General features: G+C 40.7%; 2 protein-coding genes across 11 annotated transcripts in view; one reads left to right on the forward strand and one right to left on the reverse strand.

Moving 5' to 3' along the window:
• The window catches only part of PITPNM2 (phosphatidylinositol transfer protein membrane associated 2), a 487362-nt gene that overhangs the window by 102277 nt on the left and 365456 nt on the right, over positions 1-19629 (forward strand). Inside the window, exon 1 of one of the 10 annotated variants that reach the window (XM_075322882.1) lies at positions 2093-2229. The exons of the other annotated variants lie outside the window; for them this stretch is intronic. The gene's annotated coding sequence lies outside the window, so the exon portion shown is untranslated. Of the gene's footprint in view, positions 1-2092; positions 2230-19629 lie in introns of those variants that run through there. 10 annotated transcript variants of the gene reach the window in all.
• LOC142299267 (MARVEL domain-containing protein 1-like) lies at positions 6093-6698 on the reverse strand. The gene has a single exon (XM_075341818.1). It carries the CDS (start codon positions 6681-6683, stop codon positions 6171-6173), a length of 513 nt encoding a protein of 170 aa, XP_075197933.1. The 5' UTR covers positions 6684-6698; the 3' UTR covers positions 6093-6170.

The raw sequence follows: 19629 nt of genomic DNA on the forward strand, positions 1-19629 counted from the left end.
TTGAGATAAATCAAGGAGTCACTTTTGACACTTAGCTTCTGTCCTGGCAATATTTGTGCTTTTCAGACCTGCCCAAAAATATGGTTGAAATACAGTTTTTTTGGTGATTTCAACAAAAGCCCCACTATAGTACATGGCGTAGAGCACTGTATAAGATTATAAGAAGCCAAGTATAATTAAAGGGAACCTGTCACCGGATTTAGCGACTATAAGCAGTGGCCACCACCACTAAGCTCTTATATGCAGTATTCTGGAATGCTATATGTAAGAGCCCAAGTCGATTTGTAAAATGTGAAAAGCACTTTTATAATACTCATATAAGGGGCGGTCCGGTGCGATGGGTGTTGCTGCTCTCCGGTCCAGCGCCTCTGTCCTCCTTCTTCCCAGCCCAGTGTGGATGACGCGTCTACGTCATCCACACAAGTCGACATTGCGGTCCTGCACAGGTGCACTTTGATGTGCCCTGCTGAGGGCAGATCGAAGTACTGTAATGCGCAGGCGTGAGGAAAGGTTAAAGACTGCCTATGCATGCGCACTACAATACTTTGATCTGCCCTGAGCAGGGCAAATCAAAGTGCACCTGCACAGGACCTCAATGCCGGTTAGTGTGCATGACATAGGACGCATCATGCACATGGGCCTCAGAAGAAGGAGGACTGCGATCGCCGTAAAAAGGAGGTGCCAGACCGGAAAGAGGAGGCGCTGGACTGGAGAGCAGCAACACCCATCGGACTGGACTGCCCCTTAGATGAGTATTATAAAAGTGTTTTCTTACGTTCTACAGAGCTGCCTGGGCTCTTATATACAGTATTATGGAAGGCTATGTATAAGAGCTCAGTGGTGGTGGGCACAGCCTATAGTCGCCAAATCTGGTGACAGGTTCCCTTCAAAGGGGTATTCCCATTTACGAGATCCTATCCCAATATGTAGTAGGTGTAATAATAAAAATATTAGCAAATATCTCCAAATAGAAATGTAGTACAATTCTACTGATATAGCCATATATCTTACTTCATGTGCAGGGCATTGCACCTTAAGTATCCATGGTTACTACCACGAGCAACTAACTATCTCTCACTATGAGTGGTCGTAACCATGGATACCTAAGCTGCAATGTCTTGCACATGATGTAAGAGACATGACTATATCAGGAGAACTATACAACATTTCTCATTGGAGGTAAATACTAATATTATTACACTTACTACATATTGTGATACGATCTTGGAGATGGGAATACCCCTTTAAGTTCTCATATTTGATAGTGTAGTACAGAGTAAAGGTACCGTCACACATAACGAGATCGCTAGCGAGATCGCTGCTGAGTCACGGTTTTCGTGACGCAGTAGTGATCCCGTTAGCGATCTTCTTATGTGTTACACCTACCATCGATCAGGCCCCTGCTGTGAGATCTTTAGTCGATGCAGAATGGTCCAAGCCATTTTCTTCAAAGGCGATGTCCTGCTGGGCAGGACCCATCGCTGTGTTTGACACTGTGTGACAGGGTCACAGTGACTGCTGAGATCATTATACAGGTCGCTACTGCGACCTGTATTGTTCCTGCATCGCTGGTAAGATCTGACTGTGTGACATCTCACCTGCGACCTCCCAGCGACTTACCTGCGATCCCTATCAGGTCGTATCGTTTTCGGGATTGCTGGTAAGTCGTTGTGTGTGACTGGGCCTTAACACCACTGCATCTTCTGAGCAAAAAAAAAAGTGTATGCCATGTGTTTGCTTGCAGCCAAAATGTCATAAAGCTGCTACATGTGAATAGTGGTTATTGTTCATTTTGCAGATTCCTGGTTCCATTTACATGTAGCTATATACTTTATTGCTTAGCGTTCGATTCTATTCAGGCAGCAGTGTGCTGCGTAGATTGCCAGTCGTGATAATCACATGCTCACAGCAGAAAAGTACGGAGTGGATTTTAAAGCTAAAACCTCTAATTATACTTTCGATTGGCTTTTAAAGGTTTTTGTTGATGTGTTTGCTCTAATTGCCTGCTGAATAATTCACATGTACCTTTGTTTCCCGGCTGTAAATTATCTCTAAAGCCGTAGCTCTGTGCACATCATATTGTTGTGCTGGGCTGGAGTAAGCAGGCGGCTGTTGACACAGGTGCCCAGGTTGTCAGATGACGGAGGTGTACTCTGTCACACCGCAGGTACATGCACCCTCCTACTGTACCACGGCTCTTTTCTGCTTCCTTGCTTTCCGTGTCCTCCTGTAAGTATCTTACCTATGATGTACGTGCTGCTTATTTTAGATTTTTAGATGCTCTGTATTAGGATAGCTCGAGATACATGTTTGGTGGATAATGAAAAGGTAAAAACTATCCTTAGAGCTGTAGATTGCTTCTTACTTCACCCATAGTATGTAAACAGCTGGATCCCTGAAAATCTATGTTTGGATTGGAAGGACCAGATGAATCCGTATTAACTCAAGCAATTAGCTGGAAATAATTAGTGAACACTTCATTACATTTTTCCTGTAAAGTAGATTAATTTGCTCATCTGAAATACACGTTTCTTTTTAGATGTTATTGTTATATAAATTTGCTAAAAATCAGTCATTAGTGAAATCTGTATCTTGTAATCCGAGTTCAGACCACCAATATACAGTATCGATTTTTTGTACAATGTTTAATAGTTACATTGATTCAATGTTTTATTCTTTTTTATAGCATTGCTTGTAGCATATGTGTTATATTTTCAGATATCTGTGTATTGTGATAACAGTATAATGAAAGCTCTCTACATCTGTGACATTTTTAATACATGAGTTGTGTTGCACATTTTATTTATTCGGTATCAGCGTGTCCATATCAACATTTCATCTCTGTTCTATGTGGATTAAATGGATGCAGGCTGAGAAATACTAAAGGGATTTAATAATATTGGTTCTGGGTTCAGGAGTTATTGTTGTGTTTTTACCAATTAAAGTAAAAAACTAGGCTGTTATTTAAACTATTTTTGCGGAGGTGCTACACTCAAGCATGTTATCTTTTCAGGAGATCATGATGTTTATGTCTTATATACAATCAGCTTATGTGAGTTGTCCAGGACTTTTACATTGTTAGATCTGCACCCCTGCTCAGTTGTCCTCCATGGCTTTGGCAGCCGGATCGGCTCAGTTGCAGTGGTCACGACTGTGTATGGCACATTCACCCTGTATTCGAATCAATAGAGGGCTGACATGCAGTATCTGGCTGAAGCCACTATTCAGTTGACAGAGCAGTGTCATTCCGCTCAAGAATTGAGCACATTCGGCTACCGCTTGGAAAAACTGATTGGTGGGGGTACCAGGTGTCCCACCCCCACCAATCAGATAACCAGGAGTGTAATGATCGCGCTCGCAGGGATCGCGACTGGGCCCTGGGGTACAGAGGGCCCGCTGATCCCAGCGCCTATTTCAGCTGCACGTGTGTCTGAGGGCACGCATCCAGCTGAAATGCATTGCAGCATGGAGACCCTTCAGGTCCCTGCACTGCAGTGTGCTGGCCGCCAAATAAGGATATGAATATTCACTGCTCCACATGCCCATAATCCCACCTACGTCTTTACACTGAAGCCAGAACTGAGAGGTGGGCAGGGTTATGGGTGTGGGGAGCAGTGAATATTCATGTTCTCTAATAGCAGGACACATGTGCGGCGTCATGGTAGATCATATGTCCCAGGATGCAGTCAGGATGGTGATATACACTACAGTTCAAAAGTTTGGGGTCACCCAGACAATTTTGTCTTTTCCATTAAAAATCATACTTTTATTTATCAAATGAGTTGCATAATGAAAAGAAAATATAGTCCAAACATTGACTAGGTTAGACATAATGATTTTTACTTGAAATAACAATTTTCTCCTTAAAACTTTGCTGTCGTCAAATAATTCTCCCTTTGCAGCAAATACAGCTTTGCAGAGCTTTGGCATTCTAGCTGTTAATTTGATGAGATAATCTGGGATATTAACCATAATCATAATCATGAGATATTTCACCCCATGCTTCCAGAAGCCCCTCCCACAAGTTGGATTGACTTGATGGGCACTTTTTGCATACCGTATGGTCAAGCTGCTCCCACAACAGCTCAATAGGGTTGAGATGTGGTGACTGGGCTGGCCACTCCATTACAGATAGAGTACCAGCTGCCTGCTTCTTCCCTAAATAGTTCATGCATAATTTGGAGGTGTGCTTTGGGTCATTGTCCTGTTGTAAGATGAAATTGACTCCAATCAAGCGCTGTCCACAGGGTATGGCATGGCATTGCAAAATGGAGTGATAGCCTTCCTTATTCAAAATCCCTTCTACCTTGTACAAATATCCCACTTTACTAGCTCCAAAGCAACCCCAGACCATCATATTACCTCCACCATGCTTGACAGATGGTGTTAGGCACTCTTCCAGCATCTTTTCAGTTGTTCTGCATCTCACAAATGTTCTTCAGTGGGATCCAAACACCTCAAAGTTTAATTTGTTTGTACATAACACTTTTTTCCAATCTTCCTCTCTCCAATGTGACATTGACACTAGCGTTTTGCAGGTACTGTTTAATGAAGCTACTAGTTGAGGTCTTGTGAGGCATCGATTTCTCAAACTAGAGACTCTAATGTACTTGTCTTGTTGCTCAGTTGTGCAGCGGAGCCTCCCACTTCTTTTTCTACTCTGGTTAGAGCCTGTTTGTACTCTCCTCTGAAGGGAGTAGTACACACCGTTGTACGAAATCTTTAGTTTCTTGGCAATTTCTCGCAAGGAATATCCTTCATTTCTAAGAACAAGAATAGACTGTCGAGTTTCACATGAAAGTTCTCTTTTTCTGGCCATTTTGTGAGTTTAATGGAATCAACAAATGTAATGCTCCAGATTCTCAACTAGCCTAAAGGAAGGTCAGTTTAATAGCTTCACTAATCAGCAAAACTGTTTTCAGCTGTGCTAACATACTTGCACAAGGGTTTTCAAGGGATTTCTAAACATTCATTAGCCTTTAACACAGTTAGCAAACACAATGTACCATTAGAACACTGGAGTGGTGGTTGTTGGAAATGAGCCTCTATACACCTATGTAGATATTGCATTAAAAAAAACAGACGTTTGAAGCTAGAATAGTCCTTTACCACATTAACAATGTATAGATTGTATTTCTGTTTAATTTAATGTTAGCTTCATTGAAAAAAATGTGCTTTTCTTTCAAAAATAAGGAAATATCTAAGTGATCCTAAACTTTTGAACTGTAGTGTATGCCAGGATGGGGCCATCTATACCAGGATGGGGCTATGATGTGGACATATATACCAGGATGGTGCCATGAAGGTGATATGTATACCAGGATGGGTAAAATGATGGGGACATATACCAGGCTAGGGCCAGGAAGTGGACATATATACCTGGATGGAGCCATGATGGGGGTCATACACCAAGATGGGGCCATATATACCAGGATTTAGGCATGATGGGGGTCATACACCAGGATGGGGCCATGATGGAGACATATACCAGGATGGGGCTATGATGAGGACATATATCTTCTCATCATGGCCCCATCCTGGTGTACATCAGGATGGTGGGCATGTTTACCAGGACTTATTTACCAGGAGGTGGCCCAGGATGGGGGACATTAGTACACAATAAGGGGGAGGGGGTAACTCGTACATCTTGATAGGATTTTAATGCTACAAAGGCCCATACATTTGACCAACATGTGGGGGTGGCACAGGCTCAGACTTTGCATCAGGGCCCAGCACTGTTGATGACCTATCATAGAGATAGGCAATAAATATAAAAGTCCCAGATAACCTCTAAGTCTTCTTATGTCCAATGGTTTCTGTAATAAAGCAAGTCTCTAGCTCTGCTGTTGACAGTTTAGAACATCAGCTCAGACGAGGTGCCTGAACATACTCATGTAAAGTGAACAAATATGGTAGAATCAGAAAATTATTATTATCATTATTATTATTATTATACTATTGACTGGAACATATTTTAATTCATAACAATATTATATTGGCACTATAAATATTTAAATTTAATTGCATTATTGCCTAAAATATATATATATATATATATAGTAAATCTAAAACACTAAATATTATGGCGCTGAAATGATTTTATAGTGCGGCTTCCACGTCAGCTTTGTGCAACATGAAGGATTTGACAGTTTGTAAACAAGAAAAATGTATTAATTCCTTGTCCTCCATGACTGAAAACTGAAATATGTACTTATGCCGTAACACATCGTCACCACAAATGCAAAAAATGCAGACGCCGTCCAACTATTGTAGTTATGATGCCGATGAAGTTCTTTGGTGATTGATGTTGCATCTACTATAGCAGCAATAAGGTATAAAACACATGCACTTCCATTAAAGCACAGACTTATTATTGTCCATGGAATTTTGTGGATTCTGTTATGTGCTCCTGTAGCATATATAATGAAAAGAAACGCAGTCAGGACCCTGTAAAATACAGCTACAAACATCACCCAGCCAAAGGCAGGAAAATGGAAATATTCAGAGCCTGCTATTAGAGCCCAGACCAATAATCCAAATACTATTTCTGCCAGAAGGAGAACTCCAGGTGGGCTCCAGAAGAGGCCCCTGTCATAGGACGGGCAGGTACTGCTGGAGAAAGCCTCACTGTAGGAGCTGCTGGTGGTGGTCACAGTGTTGGACCTGGGTCTCTCCTCTTCCATGGCTCCTGTCCTCTCCTGCTGCAAAATATCATCCTCAAACTTGAAGGAAACAGATGGAGCAATGAAAGGAGATCATGTAATGATAAAGTCCTTGCCCCAACAAGCTGCAGGAGGGTGATGCCACTTATCATACAAAGGTGGGCACTGGGAGCCTCTGCCCTTCTGAGCTGGCTGGGGCTTCCCTTACTCCATGACAGGCTGCCAATATATATATATATATATATATATATATATATATATATATATATATATATACTGTATATTTTATTTTATTTTTTTTTTTTTTAAGTCTACTGCACGCTGCTGTATTATATTACTAAAAAGCACTACAAAGAATACCGTATAATGGCTTAGGACAAGACAAATGGCTCAGGATAAGACAAAGCTATAATAAAGCATCATATTACATAGATATACACAGAATTCCTTAAGGCTATGTGCGCACGTGTGCGTAATTCATGCAGTTACACTGCGCTTTGTAGCGCAGCGTAACTGCATGCGTCCTGCGTCCCCTGCACAATGTATGGAGATTGTGCAGGGGCCGTGCGCACGTGGCGTCTTAGAGCGCAGCGCTTCGGCTGCTGCCCGAAGCGCTGCGTTCAAGAAGGGACATGTCACTTCTTCCGTGCGCTTTGCCGGCAGCTCCTGCTCTGTCTATGGCAGGAGCTGCAGGTAGAGCGCATGGAATGGGCTTTTTTTTTTCTTCTACGGACATTTTCTGCAGCGATTTAAAGCGCACATGTGCTCTTCAGATCGCTGCAGAAATTTCTGCAGGGCTAGTACGCAACGTGCGCACATAGCCTTATGCTGTCTGATTAGTACCAATAAGTAGATAGAGGTCTGTAAGTGCTGTGCTGCTGTGTTATTGCCTGGTAAACTTCATAATTCTGTGCATGAGATGAAAATCTGGCATACACATGTGATGGTTGTCGCCAACTTTCTCTTCTGACTCCCCTTTGCACATGAACATTGAAAATATTGGTCATATTGTTTCAATTGAAAGAACAGAGAAAGCAGCTAGCAACTATCTTGGAGAACAAAAGGGTCAGGGGGTTAACCCCTTCCTGCTAAGTGTCGTAACTGGACGTTCATGTTTTTGTGTAAATCAGATTTTATTCGAATAAAGAACATGTTTACAAGTTATTGGATAGGCAACATATGATATACAGTAGAATAACTCAAATCTTGGAGGTAATAAGTAATACAACACTTTTCTACTTGCATAATAATTCCTTTCATTACACACTTCAGGTCAGACCATCATCACCCATGTAATAGCTTTGCTTTGGAGATGATGCCCACTGGGTGACCAACAATCCGACCCCCATACAAAAATGTATGCAGCCTCTTTTACAATCGGGAGGCAACGTAGATGCACAAAGTCCCTGAGATGACGATCCTTTCTAACAATGTAAACATAACATAAAATGTACAAAGAGGAAAGAAAGATGAGAAGAAGAAATGTAGGGGGAGAGGGAAAAGAAAAGAAGGACGAAGAAGATGTCTCGTCTGGGTCGTGTGCAGCCCCTGGCACTTTTGTTATGTGGAATGGACAATCACAGAGGTCTCACGCCCCCAACTGAAGCTTGAAGCCATAGTACCAGGTCTGGTGTCTCTCTATACATAATCCAAGGCGCCCACAGCCTGAACACTCGCTCCCCCGAGTCAGACGCCTGGCCGACCACTGGACGTTCATGTTTACTTAGTTTACCACAATCGGGTGAACATGCCCTTGCCATCCGCAGCAGGAGACTGCTGTACTACACAGATAAGTTCACGGGGCAAATGCTTGAGTGACCGCAGCATGGGCGGGCTTTCTCAGAAGGCGATCACTCACTTTGTCATCCTCTAAAGCACATCACAAGGGGCTGATGGTTTGCTAACATTGGGAGGCCTAACATTGGTGGGGTGTAATAGACTACTTATCAATCAAATGCTGACAGGCTAGGCCATGCACTGCACTCCTTATGTAGTACATTAGTTCAAATCCCATTGTGGTATTGCTAAAAACAAATTTTTAAATGTGGAAAAAAATATGCATCCATAACAACCCCAAATCCCAGTTTTAATAATAAAAATAAAAAGTATGCCAAAAGTGCTGTATTTTTCCTCATCTCACCTAAACACAAAAAAAAATGAAAAAATGATCAAAAAGTTGTATGCACCACACAACATTGTACCAATAAAAACTACACGTCTTTACACACAGAAAAAATGTCGTCATATAAATCTGTAAACAGGGAAAATAAAAAGGTAGGGCCTTCATAATATGATGACCAAAACAACCAAAGATTTAAGATTAAACAGTAAAAAACATTCTTGTGCAAAAGCCGTACATTACAAAAAAAAAGTATAACTTGGGTTAGACTGTAAGCATATTGACCCGCAGAACAAAGTTACTTGTAAATTATACTGTATACTCTCCAGAAAATAAAATACATCTGGAATATTTATTTTTTATTCATGCCTAGTACAAAAAAAATGAAAAAGTGATTAAAAAGTTGTATGTGCTTAAAAATAGTACGAGTAGAACCTACAACTCGTCCTACAAAAGAAACAAGCCCTCATAGGCTATGTTCACACAGTGCATCTTTTCTAACCACAAAGATGCAACGTTTTTGGCCCCCAAAAAATGCACAAAAAACGCACCCACGGTAAAAATGCATCAAAAAACGCGTTACGTTTTTACCACATTTTGTCCAATGCGTTTTTTAACTCAAATCTATTGACTGGAAGGGCTCAAAAACGCTGAACAAACGCAAAAAGAACTGACATGCTACATCTTCAAAAACGCAGCTAAGATGCAGCCAACAAAAGGTGCCCAGTGTGGACAGCAAAATAGAAAGCTCATAGACTTTGTTGGGAGAAGGAAATGCATGGATTTAGGTGCATCTCTGTGACGTAAAAAAATGCACCAAAAATTCAGTAAAAGATGCAGTGAGTGAACATAGCCTTACAGCTCCATCTATGGAAGAAGACGTTTTTAGGGTATGGTGAGCTACATCCAAGACAGGAAAGGCTGCACCTTTCTCTAAATATGTTTTATGCTGGTATGTGCGGTTAATACCAAAGCCAAAGAGCCGTGGATATCTTGTGTAAGGTTGGTGATTATAGATTATTGATTTTATGTAAATTACTAATGTAACTGTTACATTGTATGCAGCAGGTGAGGACGATTCTAGATGTTACACATTCCCTATTTTAGCACAGTTAGTCCCCCTTCACACGTCAGTAATTCCAGTATGTATGATACCGTTTTTATACGTACAGGAATCACGAACATACGCAGACTCATTAAAATCAATGGGTCTGCTCACACATCAGTGATTTTTCAAGGACCGTGTGTCTATGTTCCGCACAGAGACATGTCCGTTTTTCTCCGGCAGCACGGATGTCACACGGACCACATAGTGATGTGATCCGTGTAACATCAGTGTGACATGTACCGGAGAATACACGTGTCTTTAAAATAAAATTAATTTCTTTACTCACCTGTCTCCAGTGATGTTGTCTTCGGCGCTGGTGTCACTTGCTTCCGGGCCCAATCACTCATTATGCTCATTACATATTTACTGCACTGCAGACCTGGAAGCAAGTATGACCACAGCATCGGAGACATCAGCACCATGGACAGCAGTGGCGGGGATAGGTGAGTAAAAAGTTCCTGGTCTCCGTGTGCTATCACATATAGCACATGGATAACACACTTGTGGCAAAATCACGACACACGCAGGGGTATACGCACCTTCAACACGTCAGTGAAAAACGTGTGAAAGAGGCCTAATAGAGCTGTATCATATCCCTGTGATTCCTGGGAATCTGCTGACAATTACTGAGAGACTCTGGTTGGCAAAGTGCAATACCTGATTAGGAGCAGATTCTAGCCCAGTAAATTAGTCTATTGATCCCAGCCTACATCTTGCAAAGCAGCCTCTTCTAGCAAGTTTGCAGCAAATACTCCTCATATAATTACATCACAGCTTCTTCTGAGACTGCAACAATTAACCACCCCAAATGTCATGCAATCAATTAATTTACCCAATTTAATTACACTAATGTTCCAACCTTTTTAGAGCCGCATGTGAGCACATGGTACTCTGTCATAGTGCCTAATAGCACTGAAGGAGTTAAATGTAAGAACATTTTGCAGCTAGTGCTAAATTGCTCCTGCTACAACCAAATAGACTTCCAAGATGTCATACATGGTTATAGACGTTTGGCTGGTTCCTCTCATTCCTTTGCATTGTAATAAAACCAAATGCTAAAACTATATACGGTAGTAGGTTAGCTGCTTCACTGTTGAGGTGGGGGCAAAAAATGGGTCTAAGGCCAGGATAGCTCCCAACTGTCCCGGATTCAGCAGGACTGTCCCGATTTGAGGGCTCAGCCACTTCAGGGCTTTTATCCCAACTATTCTCTCTCACTTCACCGGCTCAGTAGCTCTTCTCGGAGGGCTGGTGATGGCTTCAGAGCTTCTCCTTTTGGAGCAGGGGCAGCATCTCTCTGCACGTACATAAATTAAACATCTCCTTTCTTCTCCCATGCTCTGATTCTTCCCAGGAATTGAACTCCCAACCTCCATGTTCATGGACAGTAGTTTTTAGCTACAAGTCACAGCCCACATTAGGGATAAAAGGAGAATTTGGTATTCTTGTACTATATTGCAGGCAGTGAACCCAGAGGCAGATTATACTGGTACACAGAGATACTGTATCTATGCACACATCAGTGTATTTTTATGTCCCTGTATTCTAGAGGTGAAGAAAAATAATGTTTTTTTTTATTCCTAGAAAATTACTAAAACAAAAAAACACAATTGAAAAGAATTTTTTTTTTTTTTTTGTGAGTCTTCTCGGGACTTGAACCTAAAACCCTATAATTGCAAGGAACAGCTAAAGTCTTCACTCACTGGCTGCACTGTCATTGCTGAGAGAATTTTGTATACTTGATTTGCATTTCAGGCCCTGATTCCACAGGCAGATTATACTGGTACATTGTACATACAGTGTATTTCTATGTCCCTGGATTCTAGAGGGAGAATTAAAGAAATGTTATTTTTCTTCCTATAAATTTACTAAAGCATAATAAAAAAAAAACCAATTATAATAATGGCATTTTAAGAAAATAGTAAATGTCACAAATCAATAAATAACATGAACATATTTGGTGTCCATATGCATTCCCTGACAGAAGTTCTGTCGCTTATCCATGTTATGTAAATAAAAGCTTATAACCCGACTTTAAATTCATCCATTGGTTTTATAAATTACTTTTTTGAAAGCTGAAACCCTCCCAAATTTGGTTTAGGTTATGAAAATAAAGTTGCTGCAAAGCTGAAATATTGATCATTTAATGAACACAGAAAGGTCAGATTTTGGCAAGACAAAAGTTTTCTCGCCCACAGAAAGTAATGTGAAATTCAAACAAATAATTAACTTCTAATACAAAGATATGTTGCATGTGAATGAAGTTGTGGTGCTATTAGAGCCATATTTAATATTTTGTGTGACTTCCATGAGCTTGAAGGACTGCATCCATGTGGTTCAACAATGATTTATACAATTTATTGATGAAGTCATCAGGAATAGCAAAGAATTCAGTCTTACATGCCTCCCAGAGTTCATCTAGATTCTTTGGTTTTGTCTTCCAAGCTTCCTCTTTCATCCTACCCCAAACATGCTCAATCATGTTCATGTCTGGTGACTGGGCTGGTCAGTCCTTGAGCACCTTGATCTTCTTTGCCAGGAGGAACTTTGTTGTAGAGATGGATGTATGAGATGGAGCACCATCCTGCTGCAGAATTTGACCCCTTTTATGATTGGAAATGTAAGAGGTAGCCAATACTTCTTGATATTTTAGGCTATTGATATTGTCTTTCACCTTGCAAATGTTTCACACACCCCCATATTGAATGTAACCCCAGACCATGATCTTTCCACCACCAAACTTAACTGTTTTCTGGGTGTATTTTGGATCCATACGGGCTCCAGTAGGTCTCTTGCAGTATTTGTGGCGGCTGTGGTGTAATTCAACTGAAGATTCATCAGAGAAATCCACCTTCTGCTACTTTTATAGCGTCCATCTGTTTAGCAGACTGTGGGACTTGGCAATTGCCACATGGTTTTTTAATTGCCTTTTCTTTTAGTGCTGGCTTCTGGGCACTGATTCGACCATGGAGGCCACTTCGAGACAGAATCCTACAAACTGTTCTAGTTGACACAGGGACTTGAGGTGACCAGGCCTGTTGGAGCTCTGCTGCAATGGAAGAGTATCTGGCTTTGGATTTTCTAGCCAACAAACGTTCCTCCTGAGCAGTTGTCTTGCGGGGTCTGCCGGACCTGGACTTGTCAAAATCATCTCAAGTCTATTCAAATCTTTTTTTAATTCTTTGTACTTGACGCTGAGACACATTAAAGGTGCTAGCCACCTCTGCAGTGGATATGGTCTTAAGCTTCTTGATAATCGAGGCTTTGGTCGCAGGGTGGATTTTTGGCATGTTGTCAGAGGGCAATTTGCAGTTCAACTGAAGGTCTGGGGTGCTGGGTTTCTTTTTATACACACCTACTAATTAACCGATCATATAGTGAGCACAGGTGAGGATATAAACTAGGATTGGGTGCATTATACGATAAGGCGACAAAACGTTTGTAATCCCAAAATCTGACCTTTCTGTGTTCATTATTTGATCAATATTTCAACTTTGCAGCAACTTTATTTTCATAACCTAAACCATATTTGCGAGGGTTTCAGCTTTCAAAAGAGTAATTTATAAAACCAATGGATTAATTTAAAGTTAAGTTATAAGCTTTTATTTACATAACATGGATAAGCGACAGAACTTTTGTCAGGGAGTGTAATCATAACCACCTGCACCACACAGACATCCTATTATTTACAATGATCGGTAAATGGCATAAAAAAATGGCTTGATTTTTTTTCTATATTAAATCCGTAAGAAAAAGGTAATGCTGTGGCCGTGTCTAGTGGAACTGCTGTGTTTTTTCTTCTGCTTTTTTTTTTTTTGCATGTTTCCATACCACACGACACAATAACAATCTTCGCTGATTATTGGGTGTTTGCTGCTACTCTTTTATTTCCCCCTTATTTGATGGGGCAAATGTGGATCTGCATTTTTAGTGCAACAGCAATTTTTTTTATCTGCGTTTTTTACAGGGTCCACATAGAAGCTTATAGAGAAATAAAGCACCAAAACCGCTCAGGTCAACAGGGTCTGTAGACAGCGCAGTGACTGGAGATTTCATGAAATCACATCCTCAGATTAAATAGCAAAAACTTGTTGACGCGTTCCCTTTAAAGTTGTTTAGTGAAATAACCATGAAATGTTGTGGCAGAGATTTACATTGTCTAAGCTGGCTATACACAGATTGTTGTCAGACAAACAATGTTTTGGCCAATCGATCAGTTCAGTTCCTGGCATGCCAAACGGTGCTATGTCACTCCACATCACAGAACATTTTCTTTTTCCCTTGAACAGCATGATCTCACAGCTGCCAATGATGCCTGAAGTTAGAAATGGGTGGGAGTCTATGAGACCCCATCATTACTAATTGTAAAGGTAAAAATAAACACAAAACACAGATAAAAATCCTTTATTAAAAAAAAAATAAAAAAAAAATACACCCTCTCTTAAATTTATCAAACCGCAAAATACTCTTGCAGGTCCGACGTAATCCACACAGCTCTGCTACATCGTGAGGTCGCAGTGCACTGTCACATTAGAAAACCCGTCCGAGCACTGCAACGTCAGGAACACAGTGATGGAGCCGCAGCTGTGAGAGCAGTGACGTCTGTGAATTCACCTGAGGTCACAGCTCACAGTTCCCATGGAACCCCTTCTGTGACCTGAGGCAAACTCAATGAACTCAGCGAACTCACCTCAGGTGAACTCTATGAACTCACCTGAGGTGAACTTAATAACTGATTACCAGCTTAGGCTATGTGCACATATTGAGTGTTTGGTTATAGAAAATCTGCATCTCCTGGCAGAAAAACAAACCAAAAACACAATGTGTTGTTTTTTTCTGCCAGGAGGTGCAGATATGATGTAGAAACTTGTTGCAAACATATGAACCAAATCTGCATTTCCTGGCAGAAAAACTCATCATAAAACGTGATGCTTCTGGTGTCAAGTACAGGTTCAAGTCCGGTCCCGAACAAGACTTTTTTTATTGAGTCCTGCCAGACCCGCCAAACCTGAACGTCTGTGGGTTCACCCATCTCTAACAAAGTAAAATATTATTTTTTACAAAGTTTGCTGCTTCAATGTTTTTAGATATTTTAGTCGTGTTTCTGCGGTTACTAAAGTAATTTTATAATTTTTCATTTTTTTGTTAGTAAATGCCTCAATGCTAATACTCAATATTTATACTGGTTACTCTTATTTTTCAATAGCCTTGACCTGATGAATATCAACTTCCAAGCCACGGCCTGACTGATGACAACCCATACTTGCCTAATCAGTGCTTGGAGTTTATCGCAACTTCTGTGTTTTTGTTTGTTCACCCTCCTTTTGAGCATCCCTTTCTCAATGGGATTGTGATCCTCAGAGTTTCCTGGCCGTTTGCCCAAGTTTCTTTTTTTTTTCCCTGATTCACTTAGTTATCACTATTTTGTTCTTGTGACATAGTGCTGGAAAAGACATTGCTCATCACCAAATTATTGCTGGATCATTGGGAGTAGTTGATTTTGAGAATGTTTAGATACCATTTATAGCAATCTTCTTAGACAAAGGCTAAAAGCTGTCAGACGTGATTAAAAATCAAATTACTTAAAAAAATACAACAAATGTTAAGGCTATTGCCAGATGCTATCTCCATCTGCACTTTCTGGCAGTATCCTAAAAATTTGGTAAATGTTAGCTATTGCCTATTTTGTGAATGAATATGAATATATATATACATACATATATATAGTACAGACCAAAAGTTTGGACACACCTTTTCATTCAAAGAGGTTGCTTTATTTTCATGACATCAAAACTATGAATTGACACATGTGGAATGAAATACTTAACTTAAAGTGTGAAACAACTGAAAATATGTCTTATATTCTAGGTTCTTCAAAGTAGCCACCTTTTGCTTTTATTACTACTTTGCACACTCTTGGCATTCTCTTGATGAGCTTCAAGAGGTAGTCACCGGAAATGGTTTTTCAACAGTCTTGAAGGAGTTCCCAGAGATGCTTAGCACTTGTTGGCCCTTTTGCCTTCACTCTAAGGTCCAGCTCACCCCAAACCATCTCGATTGGGTTCAGGTCTGGTGACTGTGGAGACCAGGTCATCTGGCGTAGCACCCCATTACTCTCCTTCTTAGTCAAAAAGCCCTTACACAGCCTCAAGGTGTGTTTGGGGTCATTGTCCTGTTGAAAAATAAATGATGGTCCAACTAAACGCAAACCGGATGGAATAGCATGCCGCTGCAAGATGCTGTGGTAGGCATGCTGGTTCTGTATGCCTTCAATTTTGAATAAATCCCCAATAGTGTCACCAGCAAAGCACCCCCACACCATCACAACACCTCCTCCATGCTTCACGGTGGGAACCAGCCATGTAGAGTCCATCCGTTCACCTTTTCTACAAAGACATGGTGGTTGGATCCAAAGATCTCAAATTTGGACTCATCAGACCAAAGCACAGATTTCCACTGGTCTAATGTCCATTCCTTGTGTTCTTTAGCCCAAACAAGTCTCTTCAGCTTGTTGCCTGTCCTTAGCAGTGGTTTCCTAGCAGCTATTTTACAATGAAGGCCTGCTGCACAAAGTCTCCTCCTAACAGTTGTTCTAGAGATGAGAAGGTGTGTCCAAACTTTTGTTCTGTATTGTATATATATATATATATTAATATATAAATAATTTTTTAGGCTTTTAACACTAGAACTACTGGACTCGTGACACCTATATAGAAATACATAGTGCAAAGTAGTCAAAATGACTACCTCAGTAGTTCTAGTGTTAATGGACTTGCAACTGAGATAATCTGATTGCTTATACTATATATTGCACTACTGCAGTTTTAGCCACTGCCTGTGGCAATGATGATGATGGCGGTCTTACGCAGACTCCTGGCTGCCATTGTAACCAATTAATCTCTTGCAATAGTGTTTTTTGTTGGCCAATGGGAGCCAGTACACACCAGCACTAAAACACGTTCCATTTAAACATTGCTGGCGGAGATCGGCAGCCGTATTTGATTGCCAGCCGCTAGCATTAGAGACAGATGAAAGCTTTGTAATATTGCCTATACTGCATGTGAAGGGAGCTCCGCTTTTGGGAGGGAGTCCAGCTCCACACTTGAGGGCCCCTTCCCAGAACATTAATGCAACATATGTCTGCAGGAAGGGGTCAACAAGCTGGCTGTAGGCAATAGTTTTTTAGACCATCAGATCAGCTTTCATTTTTCTGTAGCAGAATGCAAAATGAAGTGTACACCGTGATACATTGCTTTTGGCAACAAAGAGTTTCTTTTAGGGAGTTTCATAAAAAACATCCCCCAATGTGTCACACACAACAATCTCACAATCACGTGGATGAATAAAAGCTTTAAAATATTTTATTTTAAAAAGTGTCTTAAAAATTAAAGTAAGTTTCAGATTGAATGAGAAAAAGCAATAATTTTTCCATGAGATGATTTTAGTATAAGAGACTCTCAGCTCTTTCTATTGTTGGGCATGAAAGATGCATAAGAGTCCTCTGCTCAACAACAGATGCATATGTGCCGTCGCCAGACTCGCATGGATTGTGCCACGTGTGCAGTAAGATTCCAAAAGAGAATCATTATACATACAGTCATGGTCGAAAGTGTTGGCACCCTTGAAATTGTTCCAGAAAATGAAGTATTCTCCCAGAAAATGATTGCAATTACACATGTTGTGAAAGGCAATGACCGCACTTTGCATTGTGCTACTTGCAGTTCAGAACGCACGTTTTTGCCTTAATTGATTTAGCCAAATTTGCCTTTTCCAGAAATTTAGCGCTAAAAACGCATGTGTATTTACCGCGTTTTAGATGCGTTTTCAGCGCTTTTTACATGCTTTTTCACCTGCGTTTTGACAGATGCGTTTTGAACATCAGGACACTGCTAAATAAAGTTTACACAGTCAAACAGAATGAAAAAAGAGAAAAAACCCCAATACATTTATAATTTGTGAATTAATAAAGAAAAAAGTTATATTTTATGAAATTATAGCGGTTTTATAATATTTAATGCTAAAATAGCAATAAAATCATAATTTAATAATTTAATTGTCGGACTGTGTGTGTGTGTGTAAAGGGACATATTATTCCATTATTTTAATGTCAGAAAAGCATGCATTTTTGAAGTCCAAAACGCGTGTTTTTTGCACCTAAAAAGCAGGTAAAACGCAGGAAATTTGAAGTTTCTTGGTTTTTGCCATTTCTCATTGACTTCAATGTGAGCAAAACGCTGCAGAAATGGCAAAAAGAATTGACATGCTGCTTCTTTGAGCGCATGCTTTTTGCCACAAATTATGCAAATTAAACGCAGCGTTTTGAACCGCAAAGTGCGGTCTAGAAATCAACCTTTTCCATAGACTATTATGGAAAAGCAAAACGCATGCCTTTTGGCATGAAAACGCTACAGTTCAAAACGGACCTAAAAAGCAGCTGAAACACAGGTGGAAACGCAAAGTGCGGTCATAGACTTATAGACATATTAGTTTTTGTGTATAATTGAACAACACAGAAAAACAGAGAAAAAAGACAAATTGGACATAATTTAAATAAAAACTCCAAAAATGGGCTGGAAAAAATTGTTGGTACCCTCAACTTAATATTTGGTTGCACACCCTTTGGAAAAAATAACTGCAGTCACTTCCTATAACCATCAACAAGCTTCTTACACCTCCCAACTGGAATTTTGGACCACTTTTCTTTGCAAACTGCTCCAGGTCTCTCATATTTGTAGGCGTCTTCTCCCAACAGTAATTGTAAGATTTCTCCACAGATGTTCAATGGGATTTCGATCCAGACTCATTGCTGCCACTTTAAAACTTTCCGGCGCTTTATTTCCATCAATTTCTGGGCTTCTTGAAGTATGTTTAGGGACATTGAGTTTCTGGAAGACTCACGACTGTTATGTGTGGGAGATTTATGTAATACAACACTTTATTATCCATAACAGGCCCCAGAATTGATGGAGAAAAAAACCTCCATGGACATAACTCTTGCTATTATATTTTTGTACCTTGATCAGCAGCTTCTCTAGCACAGTATTTTACTGCCACAACCTTCACACACACACACACACACACCCACACTACGATGCCCCCACTACCTCCATACAGAGTACAATGCCCCCACTACCTCCACACACAGTACAATGCCACCACTACCTCCATACACAGTATAATGCCCCCACTACCTCCACACACAGTACAATGTTCACACTACCTCCACACACAGTATATTGCCCCACTACCTCAATACACAGTACAAAGCCCACACTACCTCCACACACAGTATATTGCCCCACTACCTCAATACACAGTACAATGCCCCCACTACCTCCACACACAGTACAATGCCCCCACTACCTCCACACACAGTACAATGCCCCCACTACCTCCACACACAGTATATTGCCCCACTACCTCAATACACAGTACAATGCCCCCACTACCTCCACACACAGTACAATGCCCACACTACCTCCACACACAGTATATTGGCCCACTACCTCAATACGCAGTACAATGCCTACACTACCTCCACACACAGTATATTGCCCCACTACCTCAATACACAGTACAATGCCCCCACTACCTTCACACCCATTACGATGCCCCCAATACCACCACACACAGTATGATGCCCCCAATACTACCATACCCAGTTTGATGCCCTCACAGCCCTTCCGCAACGTAGGATGGCACAGTTTTCCCCAAGTACAGTAAAAATAAATAAAATAAAT

The sequence above is a fragment of the Anomaloglossus baeobatrachus genome, chromosome 1 (genome assembly GCF_048569485.1).
Source record: "Anomaloglossus baeobatrachus isolate aAnoBae1 chromosome 1, aAnoBae1.hap1, whole genome shotgun sequence".
In the NCBI taxonomy this organism is placed as follows: Eukaryota; Metazoa; Chordata; class Amphibia; order Anura; family Aromobatidae; genus Anomaloglossus; species Anomaloglossus baeobatrachus.

Bases quoted from the DNA above. Each gene is read 5' to 3' on its own strand.
- LOC142299267 (XM_075341818.1), bottom strand. From the start codon at position 6,683: ATGGAAGAGGAGAGACCCAGGTCCAACACTGTGACCACCACCAGCAGC.